The sequence below is a fragment of the Pteropus vampyrus genome, unplaced genomic scaffold, assembly GCF_000151845.1.
Source record: "Pteropus vampyrus isolate Shadow unplaced genomic scaffold, Pvam_2.0 Scaffold15, whole genome shotgun sequence".
Taxonomy (NCBI): Eukaryota; Metazoa; Chordata; class Mammalia; order Chiroptera; family Pteropodidae; genus Pteropus; species Pteropus vampyrus.
In genome coordinates this window covers 15,662,980-15,684,046 of record NW_011888796.1, presented here as the reverse complement: position 1 = coordinate 15,684,046, position 21,067 = coordinate 15,662,980, and the positions used below count along the sequence as shown (strand labels likewise).

At 41.9% G+C, this 21,067-nt stretch overlaps 2 protein-coding genes across 2 annotated transcripts in view; one reads left to right on the top strand and one right to left on the bottom strand.

The window, feature by feature from the left end:
- FEM1B (fem-1 homolog B) overlaps positions 1 to 8,652 on the top strand; it is an 18,932-nt gene extending 10,280 nt beyond the window's left edge. Inside the window, exon 2 of the mRNA XM_011385857.2 lies at positions 2,328 to 8,652. Within this exon, the coding sequence (XP_011384159.1) occupies positions 2,328 to 3,963 (1,636 nt within the window). The 3' untranslated portion in view covers positions 3,964 to 8,652. The remainder of the gene's footprint in view (positions 1 to 2,327) is intronic.
- Positions 8,653 to 14,966: 6,314 nt separating this feature from the next.
- The window catches only part of ITGA11 (integrin subunit alpha 11), a 122,142-nt gene continuing 116,041 nt past the window's right edge, over positions 14,967 to 21,067 (bottom strand). Inside the window, exons 26-29 of the mRNA XM_023526817.1 lie at positions 19,689 to 19,799; positions 19,482 to 19,577; positions 15,758 to 15,871; positions 14,967 to 15,038 (exon numbers count right to left, since the gene is read on the bottom strand). Coding sequence (XP_023382585.1) covers positions 14,967 to 15,038; positions 15,758 to 15,871; positions 19,482 to 19,577; positions 19,689 to 19,799 — 393 coding nt within the window. The remainder of the gene's footprint in view (positions 15,039 to 15,757; positions 15,872 to 19,481; positions 19,578 to 19,688; positions 19,800 to 21,067) is intronic.

Below are 21,067 nucleotides of genomic sequence, written 5' to 3'. Positions count from 1 at the left end.
TTTGAACTCTGTGGATATAATCATGACAGAAATGTATTAAGTGAATTTTAATTGAACTGAATTGTTTGCAGAAGGTATAGTTGGCAACCACTAAAACGTATTATGGATATAATGTCTTATTTTCTTGATTCATTCTTTAGTTTAAAAAATTAACAGTTAAATGGCATTTTAAAAATAAAAATTTGAAAGAAACTTAAGTAGGCTTCTTTTTTTTTTTTTGAGGTATAGCTTCCCTGTAGTAAAATGCACAACTTTAAGTGTGCAGTTTGATGAGTTTATTCCTCAATATCCATCCATGTAGCCACTATCTAGATCAAGATATAGGACATTTCCAGTCAATCTTGTACCCTTCCTCTATAGGTAACCACATACGTAACTTTTAAGGCTTTGCTTATAAACATTTGTGTCATATTGACATTGAATAAGTAGTTGCTTTTGAGTTATTATAAAGTGGGTTTTTTACTTTCAGCAGAAATAGTAGTGTTGTTTTGGGAGTATTGTTAATTGGGGTTAAACTATGATGTTTATATTTTACTAGAGGGATTGTACTCTTTTTTTTTTTTTTCACTGCATGGGAGGTATAATTTGACTTGTGTTATAAGGTTGTATAGTGAGAAGCTCACTAGTGAGGTGTTTGGTAATTCATTGCTCTAGTGAATATTGCTTTTGATTGACCTTTTTCCTTAATACTTCCAAGTATGTATACTTATTTTAGTGGTTCTAGCACAGCAGATCTGAGCATCTCCAGCAAAAATCTACTTTTAGGTCTGATGGTCAAGAATAGGATGAAAAGTTGGGAAATGGAGGTTGGGGAAAAATTGAAAAGATCAGAAAGATTGGCCTACTAGCAAGCTGATTTTATATAAGTGGTGAACCTAGCACTTCTTAGACACTCAGTAAGTAAGTGGTGACTATAAAGCCTCAAAGTCCAATCATAGACTGAAGGCCAAGGAAGATACCTCCTTGGTTTTTGGAAAGTGCTTGTTGTTTCCTGCTGTTAGTATTTTTTCCCCAATGGATTAGTTGAGGAACACACAGACACACAGTATACACATACACACATATACATATATATTTTTTAGACTTTTAAATTGACGTATAACATATAGAGACATTACATTATTTAAATACATTGATTAAAAGTGTATATATAAATGTTTCACAAATAACATGTTTGTTTAATAAAGTCCCTGTTGTGCTTCCTGCCATTCACTACCTCACCCCAAAGGTAACCAGTACCTTGACTTCTAACACCACGTATACGTATATAAATGTAATAATATAATATAATATGTACTATGTTCATTTGATTTGCTCAGCATCATGTGTATGTGATCCACATTGTTGAAGGAGCGGTAATTGTTTCATTCTCTTTGCTGTATAGAGTAAGTATAATATCTAATAGCTTAGATAATCTTAGGGCAAAGTTCTGCTTAAATACTTTTCTCCCTAAAGCAGTTTCTAACACAGTGTTAATATAGGGATTGGAGAGGCATTTTTACTGAGAGAAACAGGTACCCAAGGAATACTAGGAAGGAGGAACATGCTGTGTTCTCTTAAGAGCCAGTGCATCAGCTTGGTGGTAAAGAAGTTACACACCTCCATACATTTCCTCTGTGTTTTGTGAAATTTATTTACTCTTTCTTTTTTGCAAATACATTTACTTTATTATTAAATGGTATTTCAAAAATATCTCATCATTGCCTATTTTTAAATGAGTTAAATATAAAAGTCAGAAAAATCTGGTAGTTTATTTCTACATCTAACATGTAGAAGCCATAAAATGGTTTTCACAGTATCATAATACTTCACAACTTTGTCAAAAATATAGATGTTAGATATAGATATGGGAATTAAGGATGTATCACAAGAAAGCACTCCAGAAGCCAGTTCTGAAAATAATAAATGCCGACCCTTATTTGAGAAGTACACTTACTAAGATTCAATATTAATGAGGCATAATTACTAGATGCTTTCAAATAAAACTGTCTAATTTTTGAAATGTTGAAAATGTCATTGTATGAAAATTTGAAGAAGGGTTAGAAATCATGTGAAATTTATTTACTTTTGCTAGTAGAAAGGTTTTTTTTTTAGGTTTATATACTTTGGTAATAACACTAATAGCTAATGTTTATAGGGCTCGTACTAGGTACAAGTACTATGCAAAGCGATTTACTTAAACTACTTGATTTTACTTTCACCAAAACTAATGTTTTGTTAATACTCTGTACTTTGAAGTTTTGGTCAGTGCAAATGAATACATTCTTTAAACTTATATTAGGGTATGTGGCTTCCAGTTTCTAACTCTTTGTTCTTTTCACAAATAGATATGTCATTGATGGTGCCACTGCTCTTTGGTGTGCAGCAGGAGCAGGACATTTTGAAGTTGTTAAACTTCTTGTCAGTCATGGAGCCAATGTGAACCACACTACAGTAACTAACTCAACCCCCCTGCGGGCAGCTTGCTTTGATGGCCGACTGGACATTGTGAAATACTTGGTTGAAAATAATGCCAACATCAGCATTGCCAACAAGTACGACAACACTTGCCTAATGATTGCAGCATATAAGGGACACACTGATGTGGTCAGATACCTTTTAGAACAACGTGCTGATCCCAATGCTAAAGCACATTGTGGAGCCACAGCATTGCACTTTGCAGCTGAAGCTGGGCACATAGACATTGTAAAAGAGCTGATAAAATGGCGTGCTGCTATAGTAGTGAACGGCCATGGGATGACACCATTAAAAGTGGCTGCTGAAAGCTGTAAAGCCGATGTTGTCGAACTGTTGCTCTCTCATGCCGATTGTGACCGAAGAAGTCGGATTGAAGCTTTGGAACTCTTGGGTGCCTCCTTTGCAAATGACCGTGAGAACTATGACATCATGAAGACATACCACTATTTATATTTAGCCATGTTGGAGAGGTTTCAAGATGGTGATAATATTCTTGAGAAAGAGGTCCTCCCACCAATCCATGCTTATGGGAATAGAACTGAATGTAGAAATCCTCAGGAACTGGAATCCATTCGGCAGGACAGAGATGCTCTTCATATGGAAGGCCTTATAGTTCGGGAACGGATTTTAGGTGCCGACAATATTGATGTTTCTCATCCCATCATTTACAGGGGAGCTGTTTATGCAGATAACATGGAATTTGAACAGTGTATCAAGTTGTGGCTTCACGCCCTGCACCTCAGACAGAAAGGTAACAGGAATACCCACAAAGATCTTCTTCGATTTGCTCAAGTTTTCTCACAGATGATACATTTGAATGAAACTGTGAAGGCCCCAGACATAGAATGTGTTTTGAGATGCAGTGTTTTGGAAATAGAACAGAGTATGAACAGAGTACGAAATATTTCAGATGCTGATGTCCACAATGCTATGGACAATTATGAATGTAATCTCTATACCTTTCTGTATTTAGTGTGCATCTCCACCAAAACACAGTGCAGTGAAGAAGATCAGTGCAAAATTAACAAGCAGATCTACAACCTGATTCATCTTGATCCCAGAACTCGGGAAGGTTTCACCTTGCTGCATCTAGCTGTCAATTCGAATACCCCAGTTGATGATTTCCACACCAATGATGTCTGCAGCTTTCCAAATGCGCTTGTCACCAAGCTCCTGCTGGACTGTGGTGCTGAGGTGAATGCTGTGGACAATGAGGGGAACAGTGCCCTGCATATTATCGTTCAGTACAACAGGCCCATCAGTGATTTTTTGACCTTGCACTCTATCATCATTAGCCTAGTTGAAGCTGGCGCTCACACTGACATGACAAATAAACAAAATAAGACTCCGCTAGACAAAAGTACAACTGGGGTATCTGAAATACTACTTAAAACTCAAATGAAGATGAGTCTCAAGTGCCTGGCTGCCCGAGCAGTTCGGGCTAATGACATTAACTACCAAGACCAGATCCCCAGAACTCTTGAAGAGTTTGTTGGATTTCATTAAGTGACTGGATATGTAAAATCGTTTAATGTGGTGCTAAAAAGTAAAGAACTTTAATCACAGACAATAGAATTATGTGTTCATAAATTCTGCTTATCTTTCCACTACCTTTCTCTCTCCTCATCCTTCCTTAGTTCTGTATTTTGTCTTTTTGCCTCATAGGGTAATTGATTGCAGATACACTTGAAACAAAGCCACATTGTTTAGGTGTAACTGAGGTGTTTGAATATTGGTTACTTAACTATTTTTCTTTTTTTCTTTTCGTAAGGAATGAATATAAAATATTTTGTTTATGCAATAAGGAACATTTATGATTTGAAGTTGATAATGTTGAAAACTGCCTACAAAAGTATTTCTGTTAAGCCTTTGTCAGCATGTTATCCTTGCAGCAGGTTTGAGGATTTCATGAGGAAAAACAACTACAAAAGAACACTAAAAGTAATGGAATGCAGGTGTTCTGCACATGCCAAACTGCTGTAGGTAATTTACATTCTTCCATTATTTATGTGGAGTGATAATACATTACACTAGGAGGATTTAATAAAATATAGCTGCAGATTAATCTGAAAAATGTGCTAATTAATAATAGTTGCAAATTTATAAAGTTAAATCCATTGAAATTGTCGCATTATGCTAGGTGATATATACAAAGTAGTAATAATTTTAAAGCAACTTTTCAGAGGATATTGATGGACTATTTGCCTTTAGGCTTCGAATTCTAAAATTCTTTGAAGTCTCTGTTTTAATATAGTTTATCTAAATTGCAGCAGTCTGCATTTGACTCATCTCACAGACATGTAAAAATTATGAACGCTGTGCTTTTTGTGAAACAAATTGTCATATATAGTTCCACGTTCTATTTTTGTTCCTTTCTCCCTTTCCTTCTGTGTAGTATCTTTTAAAATTTGGAAACTACTTTTCCAGAGGGCATTATTTGTGCCTCCCCAATAAGGTGTGTATGACAGATGAAAAGGAACCAGGATATTTTTCATTTTTTCACTTTGTTTACTTAGTCTGTGATAAGAAGTAGAAAAATCACTAGTGTGGTATAGGAAATTAATGTTTTTGATGATGAAAATAATTTGCAATGCCACTTTGAAAGCTATTTCTGTCTGAGAGCTGCAGACTTTTCAACCACACAATGTCACTTATTCTGACAGGCTGTACAGAGGTCTTTATGATTTTTGTTTTGTTTTGTTTTGTTTAAATGGCAACATTTTAAGTGTCAGACTAAAAGTGTATTCTGTGATTATCTTTTAAGCATCACAGAAATTCAAGTAAAGGGTACACACCTATTTTTATTAATGTTAAAAATGATAAAGTAAAATTAGCTATAACTGTATTTTTCTCTCTAGTGCCAAATGAATGCCTTAGCTACTCATAGTGCATGGTACTGTAAGTGAAGATCTACAGCCTTTTTTTTTTTTTTCGTTAATGAAAAGCATTATAATGATGTAGCAACATCAGATACAAACTTAAAAAAAAACCTGTAAAGTTTCAGTTTTATGTATGGATATTGCTCTTTGAAGTATAAGCGAAAGGTTGCAGTTAGATCAGTATAAAACATAATGACCAAGCCAAAATCTGCACCTAGGGGCCTTAAATAAAATGGTGATACCCCACAAAATGAAATACTTTGAAGGGTGGGAGGGACTAGAAGGGGGAACTTTAAAAACTTTTCCCCCAAGAGTGCGAGATACTTTTACAGCTACTGTAGTTATACTTCATGTGTCTTCTTGCTTCAGTTAGGAATGTTTTGATGGTAAATTCTGTCATGATAATATATTTCTGTTTTCCTAACCTGCGATTTTTACAAGTAAGATTGTTAAGATGTTTTAAAGGGAGATATTTGAGCCCTAATTCGAAAATTATTGGCCTTGATCCTCCTGGTGTGAATCAAGGAAATGCTGTACCTTGCTTTTGGCAACTCTCATGGACTGAAAGAGAAAATACACCTCCTCAAGGTGAGTGAATCACGCCTTTCCACAGCTCAGACCAGACCCTATACATTTGAGAAAAGGCCTGCTTATTTGACAGTTTGAGGAATGGCTATGACACTTGATATTCAGTTCGTTCCATTATTAATGTATATGATTTTTAAACACCAAAACTTAAAATGTTGGATAATGTTGCATGTTTTAAAAAACATTTCATCGCGTTGGCTACCCAGGACCATCACTGTTTTAGATATTATTTATAAAATGAGGATAATGATTATATGTATATATCTAGACATCAAAATTTAATGATAGTGTTTTTGAGAAGGGAGGACTGAATGCTAGAGAAAGTAAACCTGCTGACTGAAATGTTGACAAAGTTAGAGAAATAATTTGAAGACAGTGGAATAAACTACGAACTCTCTAATGGTAACTTTTTTTTTTTTTTTACTATAGTATAGTAGTACATTGTATACTATATTGCTAAGGATCTAATTCTGTCTTGTAAAATAAATCCAAATTTGTATTGTGAAACACCTGTATAAAACCATTCTTGAAACAAGTGATCTACATGCCTGTTTTTATTTGTTTTTGGTAGAATTATTTTTAAATGTTTAGCCAAACCCTTCCCAAGCTTAAGTTTTTTTTTTGTTTGTTTGTTTGTTTTTATAAGGAAAATAGGTAAGAAAGGTGGTAGTTCTGTATCTCAGCTCTCTGAGAACTTTAGGCTGTCCATTTTCCAGCCATTTTGTCATTTTGTTTCTTATTGGTAAGATTACCCTTTGGATTGTAAGTCTTTCTTGATAACATTACAAATTCAATCAGAACTTTTGTCTTGCTCAATAATTGTCATAAATTTGGTTGAACTAGAGGCCCAGGTGGATGAATCCCTGGGCAAAACATGTGAAACCTAGCTTGGTTTTATGCTTTTAATATAGTTGGTGAAATTGAGTTCTCAAGTTTAGGTAACTACTTAACTCAAGGAACAGGCAGCAAATCTGTCCCCTCAACTGATAAAGAATGAGGGCATTTTTGGCATAAGAACTCTGACACAACATTGTTTTTTTAAGTCTACCCTGGATTGCTCTAGTAGGCCACAGTCTAACTACATTAAGGTTCTTTGCTGTGGGCAGTTCCAACAGACAAACACCAAAAGGCAAGCTTTGGTCTTGCTGGTTTCCGGGAAGGGTTTTGTTTCTTGATACAATCATTGATTAATAACTAGTAATTATGAGAAACTTAGGTATGATAGCACTAGGTAAAATAAAAGATGATTTGGAAGCAGCAGCTCCCTAAGAATGAACTCTGCATTTGGCAAGCGTTTTTGAAAATTAAAATCCCAAGGGAACAACACCTTGTCACCAGTTTCCATTACAGTCGAAGCAGCTCCTCCATAAATAAGACCATTTTGGATTATTCGAGCAGAAGTATTTTTTTTTGTTTGGACTGGGGCAGGGTGAGGAGTGAGTTGCTGGACCTTAGATTACAGTTTGCTGGTTTTAGAAACAGATCGAACTAGTGAATAGATGGATAAAAGTATAAAGGACTTGTTTTTATGATAGATTTTCTGTAAAAATCTTAACTGTTCTTTTTCAGACTAGCCAGATGTATTAATATACAGATGACTATGCTGTTTTCCTTACCGACTATACTATAACATTAAAATGGGTTAAAGAAATCTAAACTCTGTTTTTGCTCTATGAAAAGTTACTAGTTCAGAAGATTCTAAGCTGTGTGCTCATTGCTACTGTGAAAATGCACAGCTCTGCTCTGGATACCTTCTCTGGAAAGTAGAAAGCTCCCAGTTACGTATGGCTCATTGCAGGGCTTTCTCATACATTTCTGGCAGATTTGCCCAAATCTTCAGATGGGCTGGGTTCTATAGCATTCCCTCCCCCAGGTATGGGATCTAAAATAAATACTACACTGATAGTGGTGATAGATATATTAATTTTTAAAACTATAAATGTGGTCTCTAGTCCTAGGTTTGTGGTGTGTTCCTTTGTGTTAATGTGTAGGGAAGGGACACTGACTTGATGGTTATGGGGAGTGTATCTTGATGTGTGTGCAGGGGTGAGTATTGCTAAATTATTAACAACTTTTCATTTAGGGGGTTGAGTCACATGATGTATGGCCTAATCAGAAAAATGAAGGAGCAAAGATGCAAGCTTTGCCAAGTGATGAAGTGAACAAGGTTTTGTATCTGTTTTTTTTGTTTTGTTTTTTGTTTTTTAATCAAGTGTTGTAAAATCTATGCATGGCTTTTTTTTTGTTGTTGCTTAGTAACTGGTAGAGGAGAAAATATGAGGGAAAAAAGCCCTCAGCTTTGCTAACCAATCTTTTCAGAGGTACATAGTTCGGGAGTAAAATCTGACTGGCCTAACATGTTGAAAGATCCTGTCCTTTGTAATATTCGCCCCATCCCACAATCCTCCATGTAGAGGAACTAAATGGTTGTATTATAGTAATTCACTGTGATTTATAACAAACCAGTGATGTCATTCTATTGTGCACTTTTGTCAAACAAACCATTTACGTGACTTTAATAAACTTAGTAAACTTGCCGACTGCACCAGAGGTCTATTAGTGATTTATATATTGCATGACATTTTCTATTTGAGTTTGACATGTAGAATTATTTTTAATTTCATGGTAGTCTACAGTCCTAATAGCCCAGCTAATTTGAAACTAACAATATTGCTGTGTAAAAGGAAAAAAATGGTGTTTGTGTTCAGTAAATGTTTGAAAAAAATTACCTCGAAGTTTGTGTCTTTATTGTTCATTGTGCTTTAGCTGAGATGATCTTTGGCTGAATTCATTTGGGAAAAAAGTTGTTATACATGCGCATGGGAAAAGAATTCAGTAAAGAAAAATTCAAATAGAGGAGAAACAAAATTCCCTTCTCATCCCTCTCTGCCTCCCATTTGGACTATTCAGAGGGTAATCACCATTACTAGTTTTTTGAGTAGCTTCCCCCAATTTTCTGTGCATATATGTATTCTTTTCATTTTTTAAAAATACAAGTGGACTTTTACCTTTCTTCTGCATCTTGTCTTTTTCGTTTACTATATCTTAGGTTTTTTTCCCCTCGTTTTGGTATATATATATATATATAAAAACCCATAGCATTTCTGTGAGTGTACCTGAAAATTATTTAACCAGGTCTTATTAATGAACTTTTAGGTTTTCAGTTTACTGATACTCCAAATAATGTTTCAGTGAACTTCCTAATATACTGTATTCACAGAACAAATTCATTCCTAGCACTGGAATTTCTGGTTTAGTGACTTAAGATCTTGGTAGATGTTATCAAATTGCCTTCCATCTCCCTACACCCTTATTGCCATCAGATATTACCTAATCATTTAGTTTTTGCCAAGGCGATAGATGAAAAATAGTATTTCATGGTTTTGATTTCCATTCCTTTATTATGAATGAGGTTAACACTTTCATATATTTACTGACCTTTACATTTCTTTGTTTGCTTTTGGCTTATGGTCTTTTTCTTATTAGAAATTCTTTGGAAGTTTAAGGAAATTTTCTCTGTCATATGACAGTTTATAGTTTGTTTTTTGACTTTAGTAGTTTTTATAGCAGAATTTCAAAGTTTTAGGTAGCTAGACTTTTTTTTTTAATGAATTCTGAGTTTTGTTCTTGCTGCTTATAAGGTTGTCTACATTCCAAGGTCATACATAAATCATTTTTAGCTGTGTTTTCTAGTCCTTTTATGGCTTCTTCCTCTTCTTTCCTTCTTTTTCTCCTCCTCAGGTGGTTCACAAAGCTTGCTGGCAAACTTAGACAAAATTGTATTTTTCTGATTTGCCTTTGCTTTGTAAATTGGTGTGCTTAGTCCTGATAGCAGGACTGGGGTTTGCTCCTGCCTCAAGCAGTGGGAACTAACTGTTGGAAATTAATGCTTATTAAGCACCTACTGTGTGTCAAGTACTATACCAGGGGTGTGCATACAATAATAAGAAAGACTGTTCCTGCCCTTGGTAAGCTGCTTGTCCAACTGAGTGCCCACCCTTATTTGAAATCTGATTTTCTGTTTTTCCTCAAACTTTAATTTCCCAAATAAAATTTTATGATGGTACTTTCTGATTCTGGCTTGGGCCACCTTCTGAAACATTTCAGAAAACATTATCATTTGAGTTGCTGCCTATTTTTTTTTTTTAATGTGGGAGTACCAGGGAGATAACAACATATAAAACTAATGACAAAGAATGAGTCCATTAAGGAATGGTACCCCATCATTTTTTAAAAAAATATTTTTCTGCTCATACTCTACCTTTGCTAGGTACGTTTTAGCCTATATCTTGTTGAAAAGTTCCATAGCCGCCCAGGTGCCAGGCCTCCAGCAAAGCTCCTCTGTTCTGTTTCAGTGTCTGTTTTGGAACATGGTGTCCTACTTTAGTGTGATGTCAAAGCTAATGGAATAGACAGTAACACAAAAGCTTGTGGTCGATTAAGCTTGACTGCTCTTTGAGAAGTGCCTAGTTGATGTTAGTACTAATGTAAGGATAACTTGGGGGATTTTTTTAATAGTAAGAAGTACAGAATAAAAGGCTGAAGACCTTAACCAAAGGTAAAAACAGAGGCCAAGGTGTTGTTGAATGAAAATGGGATTATTTACCACTAATGGCCATAGTAAGCCAAGTCACCCAAGGCACATCTGGTGGTGGAGAGACCTGGCCACTTCTTGTTTGCAGTGAGGTGTGGTTGCAGTGAGTCATTAGGCCAGAAAAGGAACGTGAGTGAGCCAGCTGTTTCTATTATAGGCTGCTTGGCATCTTGGGGCTTGAAGCCAGGATAACTGACTCAAGTCTAGTGTCTCATTCTGAGAGAGTATTGACAGTAAAAGCTTGTGACTGCTGATGGAGATAGCAACTTGTCTTTTAAAGCCCTCTAGGAAAGGTGAGTTCCACATCTCTCAGAAGCTCTTTCACATTCCCCCTGGCAGAGTCATTCTCCCTCTGTTGTGTTTGAATTAACACTTTGCCCCTTCTACCTGATACCTTTCCTGTACCTTCCTTCCTTGAAAGGAAAACCCAGAAACTCCACTCTTTGGGGGGTTTTGCTGGGTTTTTTTTGGCGGAGCTGCCACCAAAATAGGCCCAAGGGCGACTGAGAAAGGCTGCATTGTTTAAGAACCTGACATTGAAGTTTAGAGAATAACAATATTATGGCTCTAGATTGCTGGTTTTCTAAGTTTAATGTGCTTGAAAATGCCTCATAGAAATTGGATCTGGGAGGTATGGGTGGATCTTAGTCTGTGGTTCTGATTGAGGTGGCTCTGGGACCCCACTTTGAGAAGCTCAGCCCTGGATACGTAATCTACTTTAAGAGGCACAATTTGCCCCGTGAGCTTGAATGCCCACACTATCTAATGTCAGAGAGAAGCAGCACTCTTGTCTGGATTTCTCCTTTACAGCTCACCTGGCCAGAACTGACAGACACCATAATTGATGTCCATTTCCCGGAGACTAGGATAGCACAAGGGCCTGAGGACCCTCTCGGATATCCCCAAGGTCTGCTCCTCAGTTTCCCTGAGGGCCTGCCCCGTCCTGCATAGGGTCTCACCATGTCAGAACTAACAGTGAAACCATCTAGGACATCTTGCACTTCTCATTTCATAACTTCTTGTTGGAGGTCTTTCTCCTCTACTAGACAGTGAGCCTCGAATTTAAGAAATCCCCACAATCTGTGGACCAAATTCTAAAAGCACCTTCTGTTGGTAATTTGGTTTACAAGAGTCAGACCTTGCCCCTGGCATGTTTTTTCTTATGTACTTGTTTGCTTCAGACTTGCTTGGAAGTCAAAGCAGCTTGTTTAGAATAGTGTCTAGGATGGGCCAGTAATGCTTCTAAAATGAGAGTCCCCAAGCTCCAGGCTGCAGACCCTTACTGGTCCATACGTGGCCTGTTAGGAACTTGGCTGCACAGCAGGAGGTGAGTGGAGGTGAGCAAAGCTTCATCTGTATTTGCAGCTGCTCCCCAGCCCTAGCATCACACCACCTCAACTCTACCTCAAATTATCAGGCATTAGATTCTCGCAGGAGCATCAGTCTCGTGCCAAAAAGGTTGGGGACCACTGTTCTAAAAGAATGAACCATTTTAAAGTTGGTTATACTTCATGTTAACACTTGATGAGTTCAGCTCTTAGCTCTATCATAATTATTCTTAACTACCAGATAGAACATTTCTAATAACATCCATGTGTGAACTGCAATATGAATTTTAATGTTGATTTGAGGTTGCATTTTGGATTGCTTGCCACTAAATGCCAAAATTGATTCAGAGACTGCTGTTCATTTCCCCTTTCAGACAAAAATCTGCAGCAAATCCCACTCTGGAGACTTGGAGGCATGAGAACGTCTTCCAGACGTCAGGATGGAGCTGAGTTCATTTAAACATTACGATGAGAGCACAGTTCCCATTACTCATTATAGATGGTCACTGGTGCCATGTTCACCTCTTGTTTGGTTTCTAGCGTGTGTGGTCACCTGCCTGTTGACCTCGACTCTCAGCACCAGTGGAACTTTGAAACAAAATGATACCTTTCCTGACCAATATGAGTTCCTGGGGCAGGCCCTTGCCTAGGTATCTCTTAAAACTCCTGTGTGATTCTAAAGTGTAGCCAGGCCTGAGAAAGAGCTCTAGCATGAGGCTTCGCTCCCTACAAAAATGCATCTTCTCTGCTTGCCCTCCCAGGCACTCAAGGCCAGTCTGAGGATGTTTATATCCCAGAGCAAATAACTTGGAAAGGGAGACTGGATGAGAGAAAGAGGAGAGCGACACAATGCGAGGGCTTGACGACACTTGGGCTGCATCTGACCTGCAGGTACATTTTGTTTGGCCTGCAGTGGGGTGGCACGTGTAAATTTTTTTTAAAATGTGAACATCAGTCTTTAAAAGTCAGGTTTCCATAAAAACATTCAGAGTTGATGGGTTTTGACTAAAGACATGGTGCTAAATCAAACAAAGCACTTTTGAGCGTGGGTTCATCCATTCCCCTTCAGCCAGGTTACTCTGTTCATGGGGGCAATGACTCATATGAAATATGATTTCAAAATATTTCCTTCTGATTTTGGTTTCACCACTTGAGAAAAAAATATTCCCATAAAGATTTATTTTGTATCAATGTCTTCTCTTTCACTATAAGTCCTTCTGAAGCTGGGCTAGAACGACAGTCTGGTGTGAGAGAGAGAGCACTGTCCTGGGATTAGTTTATTTTGCCATGTAACCTAGGGCTACCTCTTAATTTCTCTGGTTCTAGGATCCTCATCTTTGGGGGGAGCCAGATCAAGTAATCTCTGAGTTTCTATTTCTGGCTTCTTGGGATTACCATGACACAAGAACAGGATGGAGACAACTTGGTCTAAGAGCAGCTTGTGTGTGACGATGAAGAAACTCAGGTTGTAAGAAGGTCAGCACTGAGATGCTAGCTTGGAGAAGTCTGGGAGGCCTGACAGGGAAGAGCTGGAACTAAGGGGTAGAGGCCACAGTGACAAGCGGGTTTCGACCATCCAAACTGGACAAAGATGGAATGAGTGGTCTTGGGAGGGAGGGAGTGCTCTATCATTGGAGATGTCGATCCCTGACCAGACGGCCACTTGGAGGGGATGTTGCAGGGAGCAGATGGTGAACAAGTCCCTTCTCAATACTTAGAGATAACGGCAAGGAAGCAGGGAGCCCCTCCTCATCTACCTCTTCTCCAAGAAAAGAATGCTGTCTCACTAGGACATGTTCTGCCCACAGAAATGAAAGTCAGCACCTTGGTTGTTTTTAAACACTTTTTAAAAAATTTCTTAAAAATATTTATGACAGTAAAGGTCATACTGTGTAACAGGGGGACAGATGCCTTTGATGTATCCCCCTTTCATTTCTACCTCAGAACAAGGTTAAGGCATAAATTACTCGGCTGGGCACCAGGCGTGCCTCTTGTCCTCTGGGCTCCAGCATTGGTGGTACCACTTGTCTCATGGGCCTGTGGACCGGATATTTGCCACCGAGGAAGCAGAGAGTTGGGGTTCCCTGCCTAGGCCTTACTCAGTGCGTTCCAGAGAGGACCCCTCAGCAGCCATGGCTGAGCCCTTCTGTGCACGGGTAGACAGAAGGTAGGGATGGGAGGCTGTGTGTGCTTAGGAAGGGGATGATACAGGAAGGGGAGGCTCTCCACCCCTAATCCCTGCTGCCCAGCCTGCAGCCAGGCCCAGGAGTCATGGGGGCAGCTGCTTGGGAAGACACAGTAGGAACGTGGAGCCCTAGGGATTGCATCATCCACACACTTCCACTTCCGGATGTACCTGGGAACAAAAGTGGCTGGGAGGGGCGGTAGTGGGGCGGGGAGGGTGACAAGCGTGATGAGCACGGTGGGGGAGTGTGGGTGGCAATCAGTGTGAACGCATGGGGGTGCCTCCCATTTCCAGGTGGGTGCCTCGTATCCTGGGTCCCAGCTGCCTATCCGTCACAGTCTCCACTTTCCAGAGTCTTTATCCCTGGCCAGCAGCTGTCACCATCATGACCCTGGGCTCCGGTTATTCAGGGTGTTCTCTGGGGTCCCAACTCCTGCCTGGGGAAGGGGTGGGCGTGACTCGGGAGCCATTGGCAGCATGGGGGTGGTGGTGGTAGGACAGTGCAAAATTCAGATCTGCTGTCCCATTGGGTCCTATCGGAACTGGAGGCCTGGAGTGTGCGGAGTGGGTCTGCATTTGCAGTCTTTCTCTTTGGGTTTCTTCTGAGGATAGCGATGATTAGGAATTCCTAGCACCTTAGTGTTGGGGGCAGCAAATGCCCCCACAGAGCCTGGGGGAGGCTTTGGCGTGTGCTTTGGGAGGGGTCCCTTTGAATCCCTAGGGATGTGTGTTGGACGCGTCTACGTCTCCCAGTAGGGCAGGCCCTCTTAAAACTGGCTTGAGTTCCCTTCAGAGGGAGCAGGCTCTGTTTTTCAGATGAGGTCAAGTGCAAAGCGAGCTGGCATCCTCTCTGCCCCAGCTCAGTGGGGCCACCAGCCTGGGCTTGCACACCACCTGGACCTGGCCCCCGTCAACTCGCAGCCTCCTCAGGAGCCTCACTCCAGTGTTTTGGGGGTGGGGTCCAGGCCCGGCTCTCTTCTACGCTTGGCACTTCTAAAGAAGCCGAGCTGTGGGGAGGCAAAGGCAGAAGTCTCAGGGGTGGGCAGAGTGGATAAGGCCTAACTCCCCTCCCAACTGTCCCTCCACTAACCCTCTGAAGGCTTCTTCCCTCAGAAGGCTCCCCAAATACCCAAGCTTATTTTCAGGATGCCCTCTCCCCCATCTCCCTTGTGGGCCTGATAATGGGCCACTTAATTGGTAGGGGGTGCTGGAACAGAGTGAATGAAGTCTGGATCAGTAAGGCAAGAAGTCATGCTGTGTGACCCTGCCCCAGTAAACACTCCTCTCTGGGCCCCCCTCCCCTTATCTATGATAGGAGGAGACTGAGACCAAGGCTTCTTAACCTGAGGCTCAAAGACAGCGAAGGGCTTTGGAGGGTTTGTTAACAGCATGACTTTGTTACAGACGTTTTGCGGTGTGTGTACTTGTTTTTTTTGTTTGTTTGTTTGTTTGATGAGAGAAACCCTAGCTTTCAGCAGGTTTTTCAAGGGACCTACGAAAGTTTTAGAGCCATAGGTTGAGTGCTCTCTGGTGGCCAACCTGCCTGCTGTGATGAGGGCTGGATGCTGTGGCTGCAGGCAAGTTCTGGGGAAGAGGCTGAGCCGGTGTCAGCTCCCATGGGGGGAGAAGGTGGGGGAGTGACCACAGAGCCCAGAGTTTGGATCCCCAGGCTTGGGCCCTCTAGCCAGCATGTTGCTCCCCACTGCCACGCTGTGGGGGCCCTCACCTTCCACAGTGCCAGGACCAGCAGGGCCAGCAGTAGGAGGCCCCCCAGTGTGCTGCCCACAATGATCCAGATGGGGATCTGCCAGTCTTCTTGCTTGGAGATCTCAAACGTGATCTGTAAGGGGCGGAGGGGGCGGGGGAGGCGGCCAGGTCAACAGCATTACTGTTCAGAGGGTCCCTTTGAGAACCTGGGGCAGGGCCAGAACACAGAAGACAGCTAGCATCTGCTGGGAGGTCTGCATTCCCTTCCTTAGGGAGATGCTGGAGGGATGGGTGGCACGCAGCCTGCAGAGGCCTCAGAGCTCCCTACTCCTTCACAGTGGACACCTGACTTACGTGATCAAGGTGACCCCACCTCCTCTTTGAGACATTTTCTGCCTCTTGTCTTCTTTGCTGCTTCCTCATCATCTCCCAAACTTCTAAATGTGGACATGTCCATGATTTCACCCTTGGACCTCTCCTTTATCTACAGTCACTTCCTGGTGAGCTCAGGGCCAACTTACACAGTGGGCACGGGGCCCAGGGCCCACAGCATTGTTAGGGACCCACGAACATGATCTACCTTCTTTTAAAGTTAGAAGAAAAAAATAAATATAATCTAATACAATTATAGACATGCTTATTGGGATTAAGAGAAAAAAATTGTGCACTGGGCCCCTTATCCTTAATTTTGGTCCTTAAAATACCGGGTTAGAGTAAAATTTAAAAAGAACTGTTTTTTATGTTTTAAATGTATTAAGAATTTCCAATATGGTTCCTATCAGGGTCAAACTGCTGATTTTAAAGTCTATATTACAAGGATAAGAGAAAAAAAAGTTTAATAGGATAGACTAGAATAGCTTGTTTTGAACAGTCTAGTATTCCAAAGTTGCCATCAGCAGACTCAGAAGAAGCCTACGTACCAATAAAAAATTCTTAACATATATTCTTCCCCTTTCTATATCTGTTGCCATGTGTCCTAGGGGCTATCACTAATTCTAAGCTACAAGGTTCTAATTATGTGACCAAAAAATGAACATAATATTGCTTGGATTATATTTATCTTTATGTGGACATCATAAAATAGTAATTTAAAAAAGCATATATAAATATTATGGAGGAAGGAGACCTGAAAGCAAAAGTGCCCAGGGCTATGAAAGTCCCAATGCAGCCCTGGGTGGTCACTCAGGTCATTTGGCCTGCCTGGCATCATGAACAAAACAAACTCTTGATCCCATTCCTCACCCTCAAACTCGTTCTGTCAATGTCTTTCTCATCAAAGCAAATGACAGCATCATCCTTGCTGTTGCTCAGGCCACAAACCTTGTATTTCTCATACCCACATGGACTCCATCAGCAAAGTCTGTCCCTTTTACCTTTGAAACACCCGGAATATGGCCACTCCTCCTGCTTCCAGGTCTACCTCCTGGATCTGAGCACCGCTCATCTCCCATCTGGAGCCTGCAATAGCCATCTAACTGCCTCTCTGCTTCTGCCTCGCCCCCTACAGTCTATTCTCGGCATAGCAGCCAGAGGATGCCAGATTTATGCTCTGCTGGGCTCAGATCCCCCATGTCTTCATCCCATCTCACTCAAAGTAAAAAATCGAGTCCTTGCACTGGCCTGCAAGGCCCTAGACTCTCTGGCCCCACTTACCTCACTAATCTTATCTCTTACTCTCTCTCTAGCTCCCCTGCTCCAGCTCACCAGCCTCCTGGCCTCCAATGTGCCAAGCACAGACCTGCTGTAGGGCCTTTGCACAGGGCCTCTGCTGGCACGGCTCATAGTCTCTGTCTGATGTCCCTTTATTGGAGAGGTTCTCCTCAATCTCCCTGTATAAAACAGCACACACTGAGTCTCCATGTTTACATGCCTGTGTCTCTTTGGGCAGACCTTATCACGGCTCGACATTGTATATGTTTATATTAATTGCCTTTCTTCCTTCTTGGAATGTCAACTGCAGGAGATCAGTTTTGGTTCACTGCTCTATCCTCAGTGCCTGGAACAGAGCCTGGGACGGGGTAGGAGCTCGGTCAACATGTTGAATGCCACTGACTGACTGAACCCCTGGAACAGCATGGTAGAGTCCTGGCTTGGCCACCAAGTCATGATTCAGCTTGAGGCAAGTCTCTTCTCCCCTTCTGCCTTATCTCACACAACCTCAGTTTTCACATCTGAAAAATGGGGGTGGTGCATCATACCTCACAGATAACACATGAGGTATCTGTTACAGTGCCTGCACATAGTTAGGGCTTAACAAATGGCAGGTCTCTTTCTTTTCCCAAAGGCTGGACCTTGTTCTGCCTCCCTACGCCTGACACCTAGCTCAGAGCCGAGCCAAAAGGGGCTTACATTTTGGGTTCCTGGATTTCAGAAAGAGAAGTGAAGCATTTAGAAAGCATAAGAGGGATTTTCTTTGTGGGGTGGGTAGTAGAAGGAGAAGGAGAATTCACTTAAAGGACACAAACGTGGGGAGAGAGAGGTAGTTTGTATATGGCGGGGGGTGGCGGGGTGTCTGTCCCTCTCCTCATCTCTCTTGGTCACTTGGAAATTCTAACATATCTGTCAAGATTCAGTTCAAGTGGACTGTCTTCAGAAAGCTTTCCCTGGTCTGACCACCTCCTACCCCCAGCACCTGTTCTCATCCGCAGATCTGCATCTCTACTTTGTTGTCCTTGTCCCTTTGTTTGCCTAAGTCGTCTCTGTATCCCTGAGGGGGCCTCAGTCAAACGAGGGACAGCTAACAAACACTGAATGAATGAATGAATGAATGAATGAATGAACGAACAAAAATGCTCCTTAGTTGGGTTCCCCGAGTGCTGCCTCTGGGCTTTCGCCCCTGCTAGCCCTCTGCCTGGCATACCCCGCCCTGTTTGTTGTGGGTACTTGTGTGTTTCCTTAAGGTCTGGCTTCTAGCCCATGTCTGTTTTGCTCTCCAGCATCTCCTGGGGTGGGGCTGGGGATTGTTAGGCATCTGGTATGGAATGCTCACCTGGAGCCCAGGCTGGCAGTTTGGGGACATGACCAGTGGAGGGCAGCAGTGTTCCATGGTGTTCCATGGCTGAAATGTCCATCTCTTTCCAGAGGACTGGGCTTTTCTCATTTTCCTAGGAGAGCACTGCACAGAGCCCCACCCCTTTCCTAGACTCTGATTCAAGCCAGTCTGATCTGCGACAGTCTGGTTTTACCCGATTTGAAAAGAGTTGCAATACCAAGACATCTCTCATCCTTTGGCCTTCACCAATTCATTTCACACCAGACTTCTAAAGTAAAGGTCACGTGCATTTCATTAAATTTGAGGTGCGAATGGATGGGGAAGACAGGAGTGGAATCGTCATTCTAGGCAACCAGGCTACCCAAGACACAGCCTCACTGTTGCTGGAGCCAATCATCGAGCCTCTGGAGGCAAGCAGGCCTGGGCTCCAGTTCCAGTTTCCTTGAGTGTAAAATATGCAGGTTCCCCTCCTTCCTCTGCCCCCCACTGAGCTGTTGTGGCGCAGAGCCTGGTGCCCCCGGGGTACTGCGAGAATGCCTATTTCTGTCCCCCTCTCCACTTTTGCCCCTAAAGGCCTATTTGCCTTGTTTTTTTCCCTCCCCAGATGCTACACTAACTACTAGCAGGTCTGTCCATCTCTTTCTTGCAGGAACATACAGCAGAGGGTGTAGGAAAACTGTAGGGGAAGGGGCAACCCCTTCCCAAGCTGGCTGGGCTCAAGCCCAGGTCTGCAGGGGTCCCAGGGGCTCACCTGGCGGCTGGGATCCTCCTCTCGAAAGATGAAAGGACTGTGAAACTGTCTCTGCAAGGCTGCATTGACTGTGATTTTCATCAACTTGTACTTGAGCTGTGTAATCAGAGGCCTTGTCAGAAGCTGGCCCCTCCCCACATGGGAGACGCTCCAGCACCCACCTCCTTCCCTTTCTTCGTGCTAGCCTAGCCCAGGTGCTCTACTTACTGCTTTTAGGGACCGCAACCACAGGTTCCCCAGCAGATGGAAATTGATTTCCTGGTTGGGGGCCAGCCTCACGTTGCAGTTGATGGAGACTACATCAGAGTTGCTGTGATTCTGAAAGAGAAAGGAGGTTTTGGGGATGAGCAACCAGGCTCTGGGACAGAGAAGGCAGAAGCCTAGCTATGACTTGAGAATGTGAGCAGGGGCTTGGGGCGTCAGAGAGATGGCTCAGCTGCACTGCTTGACCAAGTGAGGTTTTGCTCTTGACCAAGGGCAGAGGACAGGGGACAAGGAGAGAGGTGGGGAGGGGGGACATATGGGCTTGGCCTGCCAGGGGATGGCTGGAGGACAAGGTGTATCTGATGCTGCGTTTGAAGTCGTGCATAATTGAGTGTGTTCCAGGAACAGAATTTTGGCTCAACGTTAGAGAACCTATAAATGCCATACCCATATAAACGGATTAAAGGAAAAAATTAGATGATCATTGCGACAGATGCAGAAAAAGCATTTTAGAAAATCCAACTTCTATTTACGATAAAAACTTTGGGGGAACTTCCTGAATAAAGGGTATTTATAAGAATTCACACCTTTGGTAAGTATCATATTTAATAATAAAAAATTAAAAATAATTTCTTTAAAACGAAGATCAAGACAAGACTATCACTACTTCTATTTACCTCTACTTCATTACCCTGGAGGTCCTGGCCGGAGCACTAAGACAAGAAAAACAACTTATAAGGATTGAATGGTAAAGCTAAAGCTATTATAATTTGTAGATGATATCATCTTAATAGAAAACCCAAACAAATCATCAGACTAATAATTAGAAGGTAATAGGTTAAAGTTATCTGTGTCACTCTCTTGCAACCACCTCAACCCACCTAAGCCCAAGTCTTCAGTAAAGTGCACTACACTAAAAAAAACATGCTTAGTGTGAGGTACTTGCTTGGGGGAAATCAAACTAAAACAGGTAAGGTGTTTGTCTGGATAAGGAACAGTGAAAGCATATGCACAGAAATTAGTATCGTGGGACGGGGGCAGCCCGGAGAACATAAACCTGGGAACTAACAGGGGTCTTGGAGGGCCTCGAGAGTCGAAGCTGAGCTGCCTTTCATTTCCAGGGCCAGGGAGGCCCCAGCCAATGTGGCCAACGTCTTCCGTAGAAACCATGTGTGTTCCGGCCCTCACGGCCGTGTTCCATCTGGCTTTCTGCCCTTCTCTCTGCTTCTCTGTCTCCCAGGGCCCTTTTAGGCTCAGGTGCAAGTTCATTATCCCTGTTCTTTTTTTTTTCCCCCCTTTTTCCTCTCTTTCGCCCATTCTCCCTCTTCACCCCCTGCCTCTGGCCACCACCGATCTGTTCTCTGTCTCTATAACTTATTATT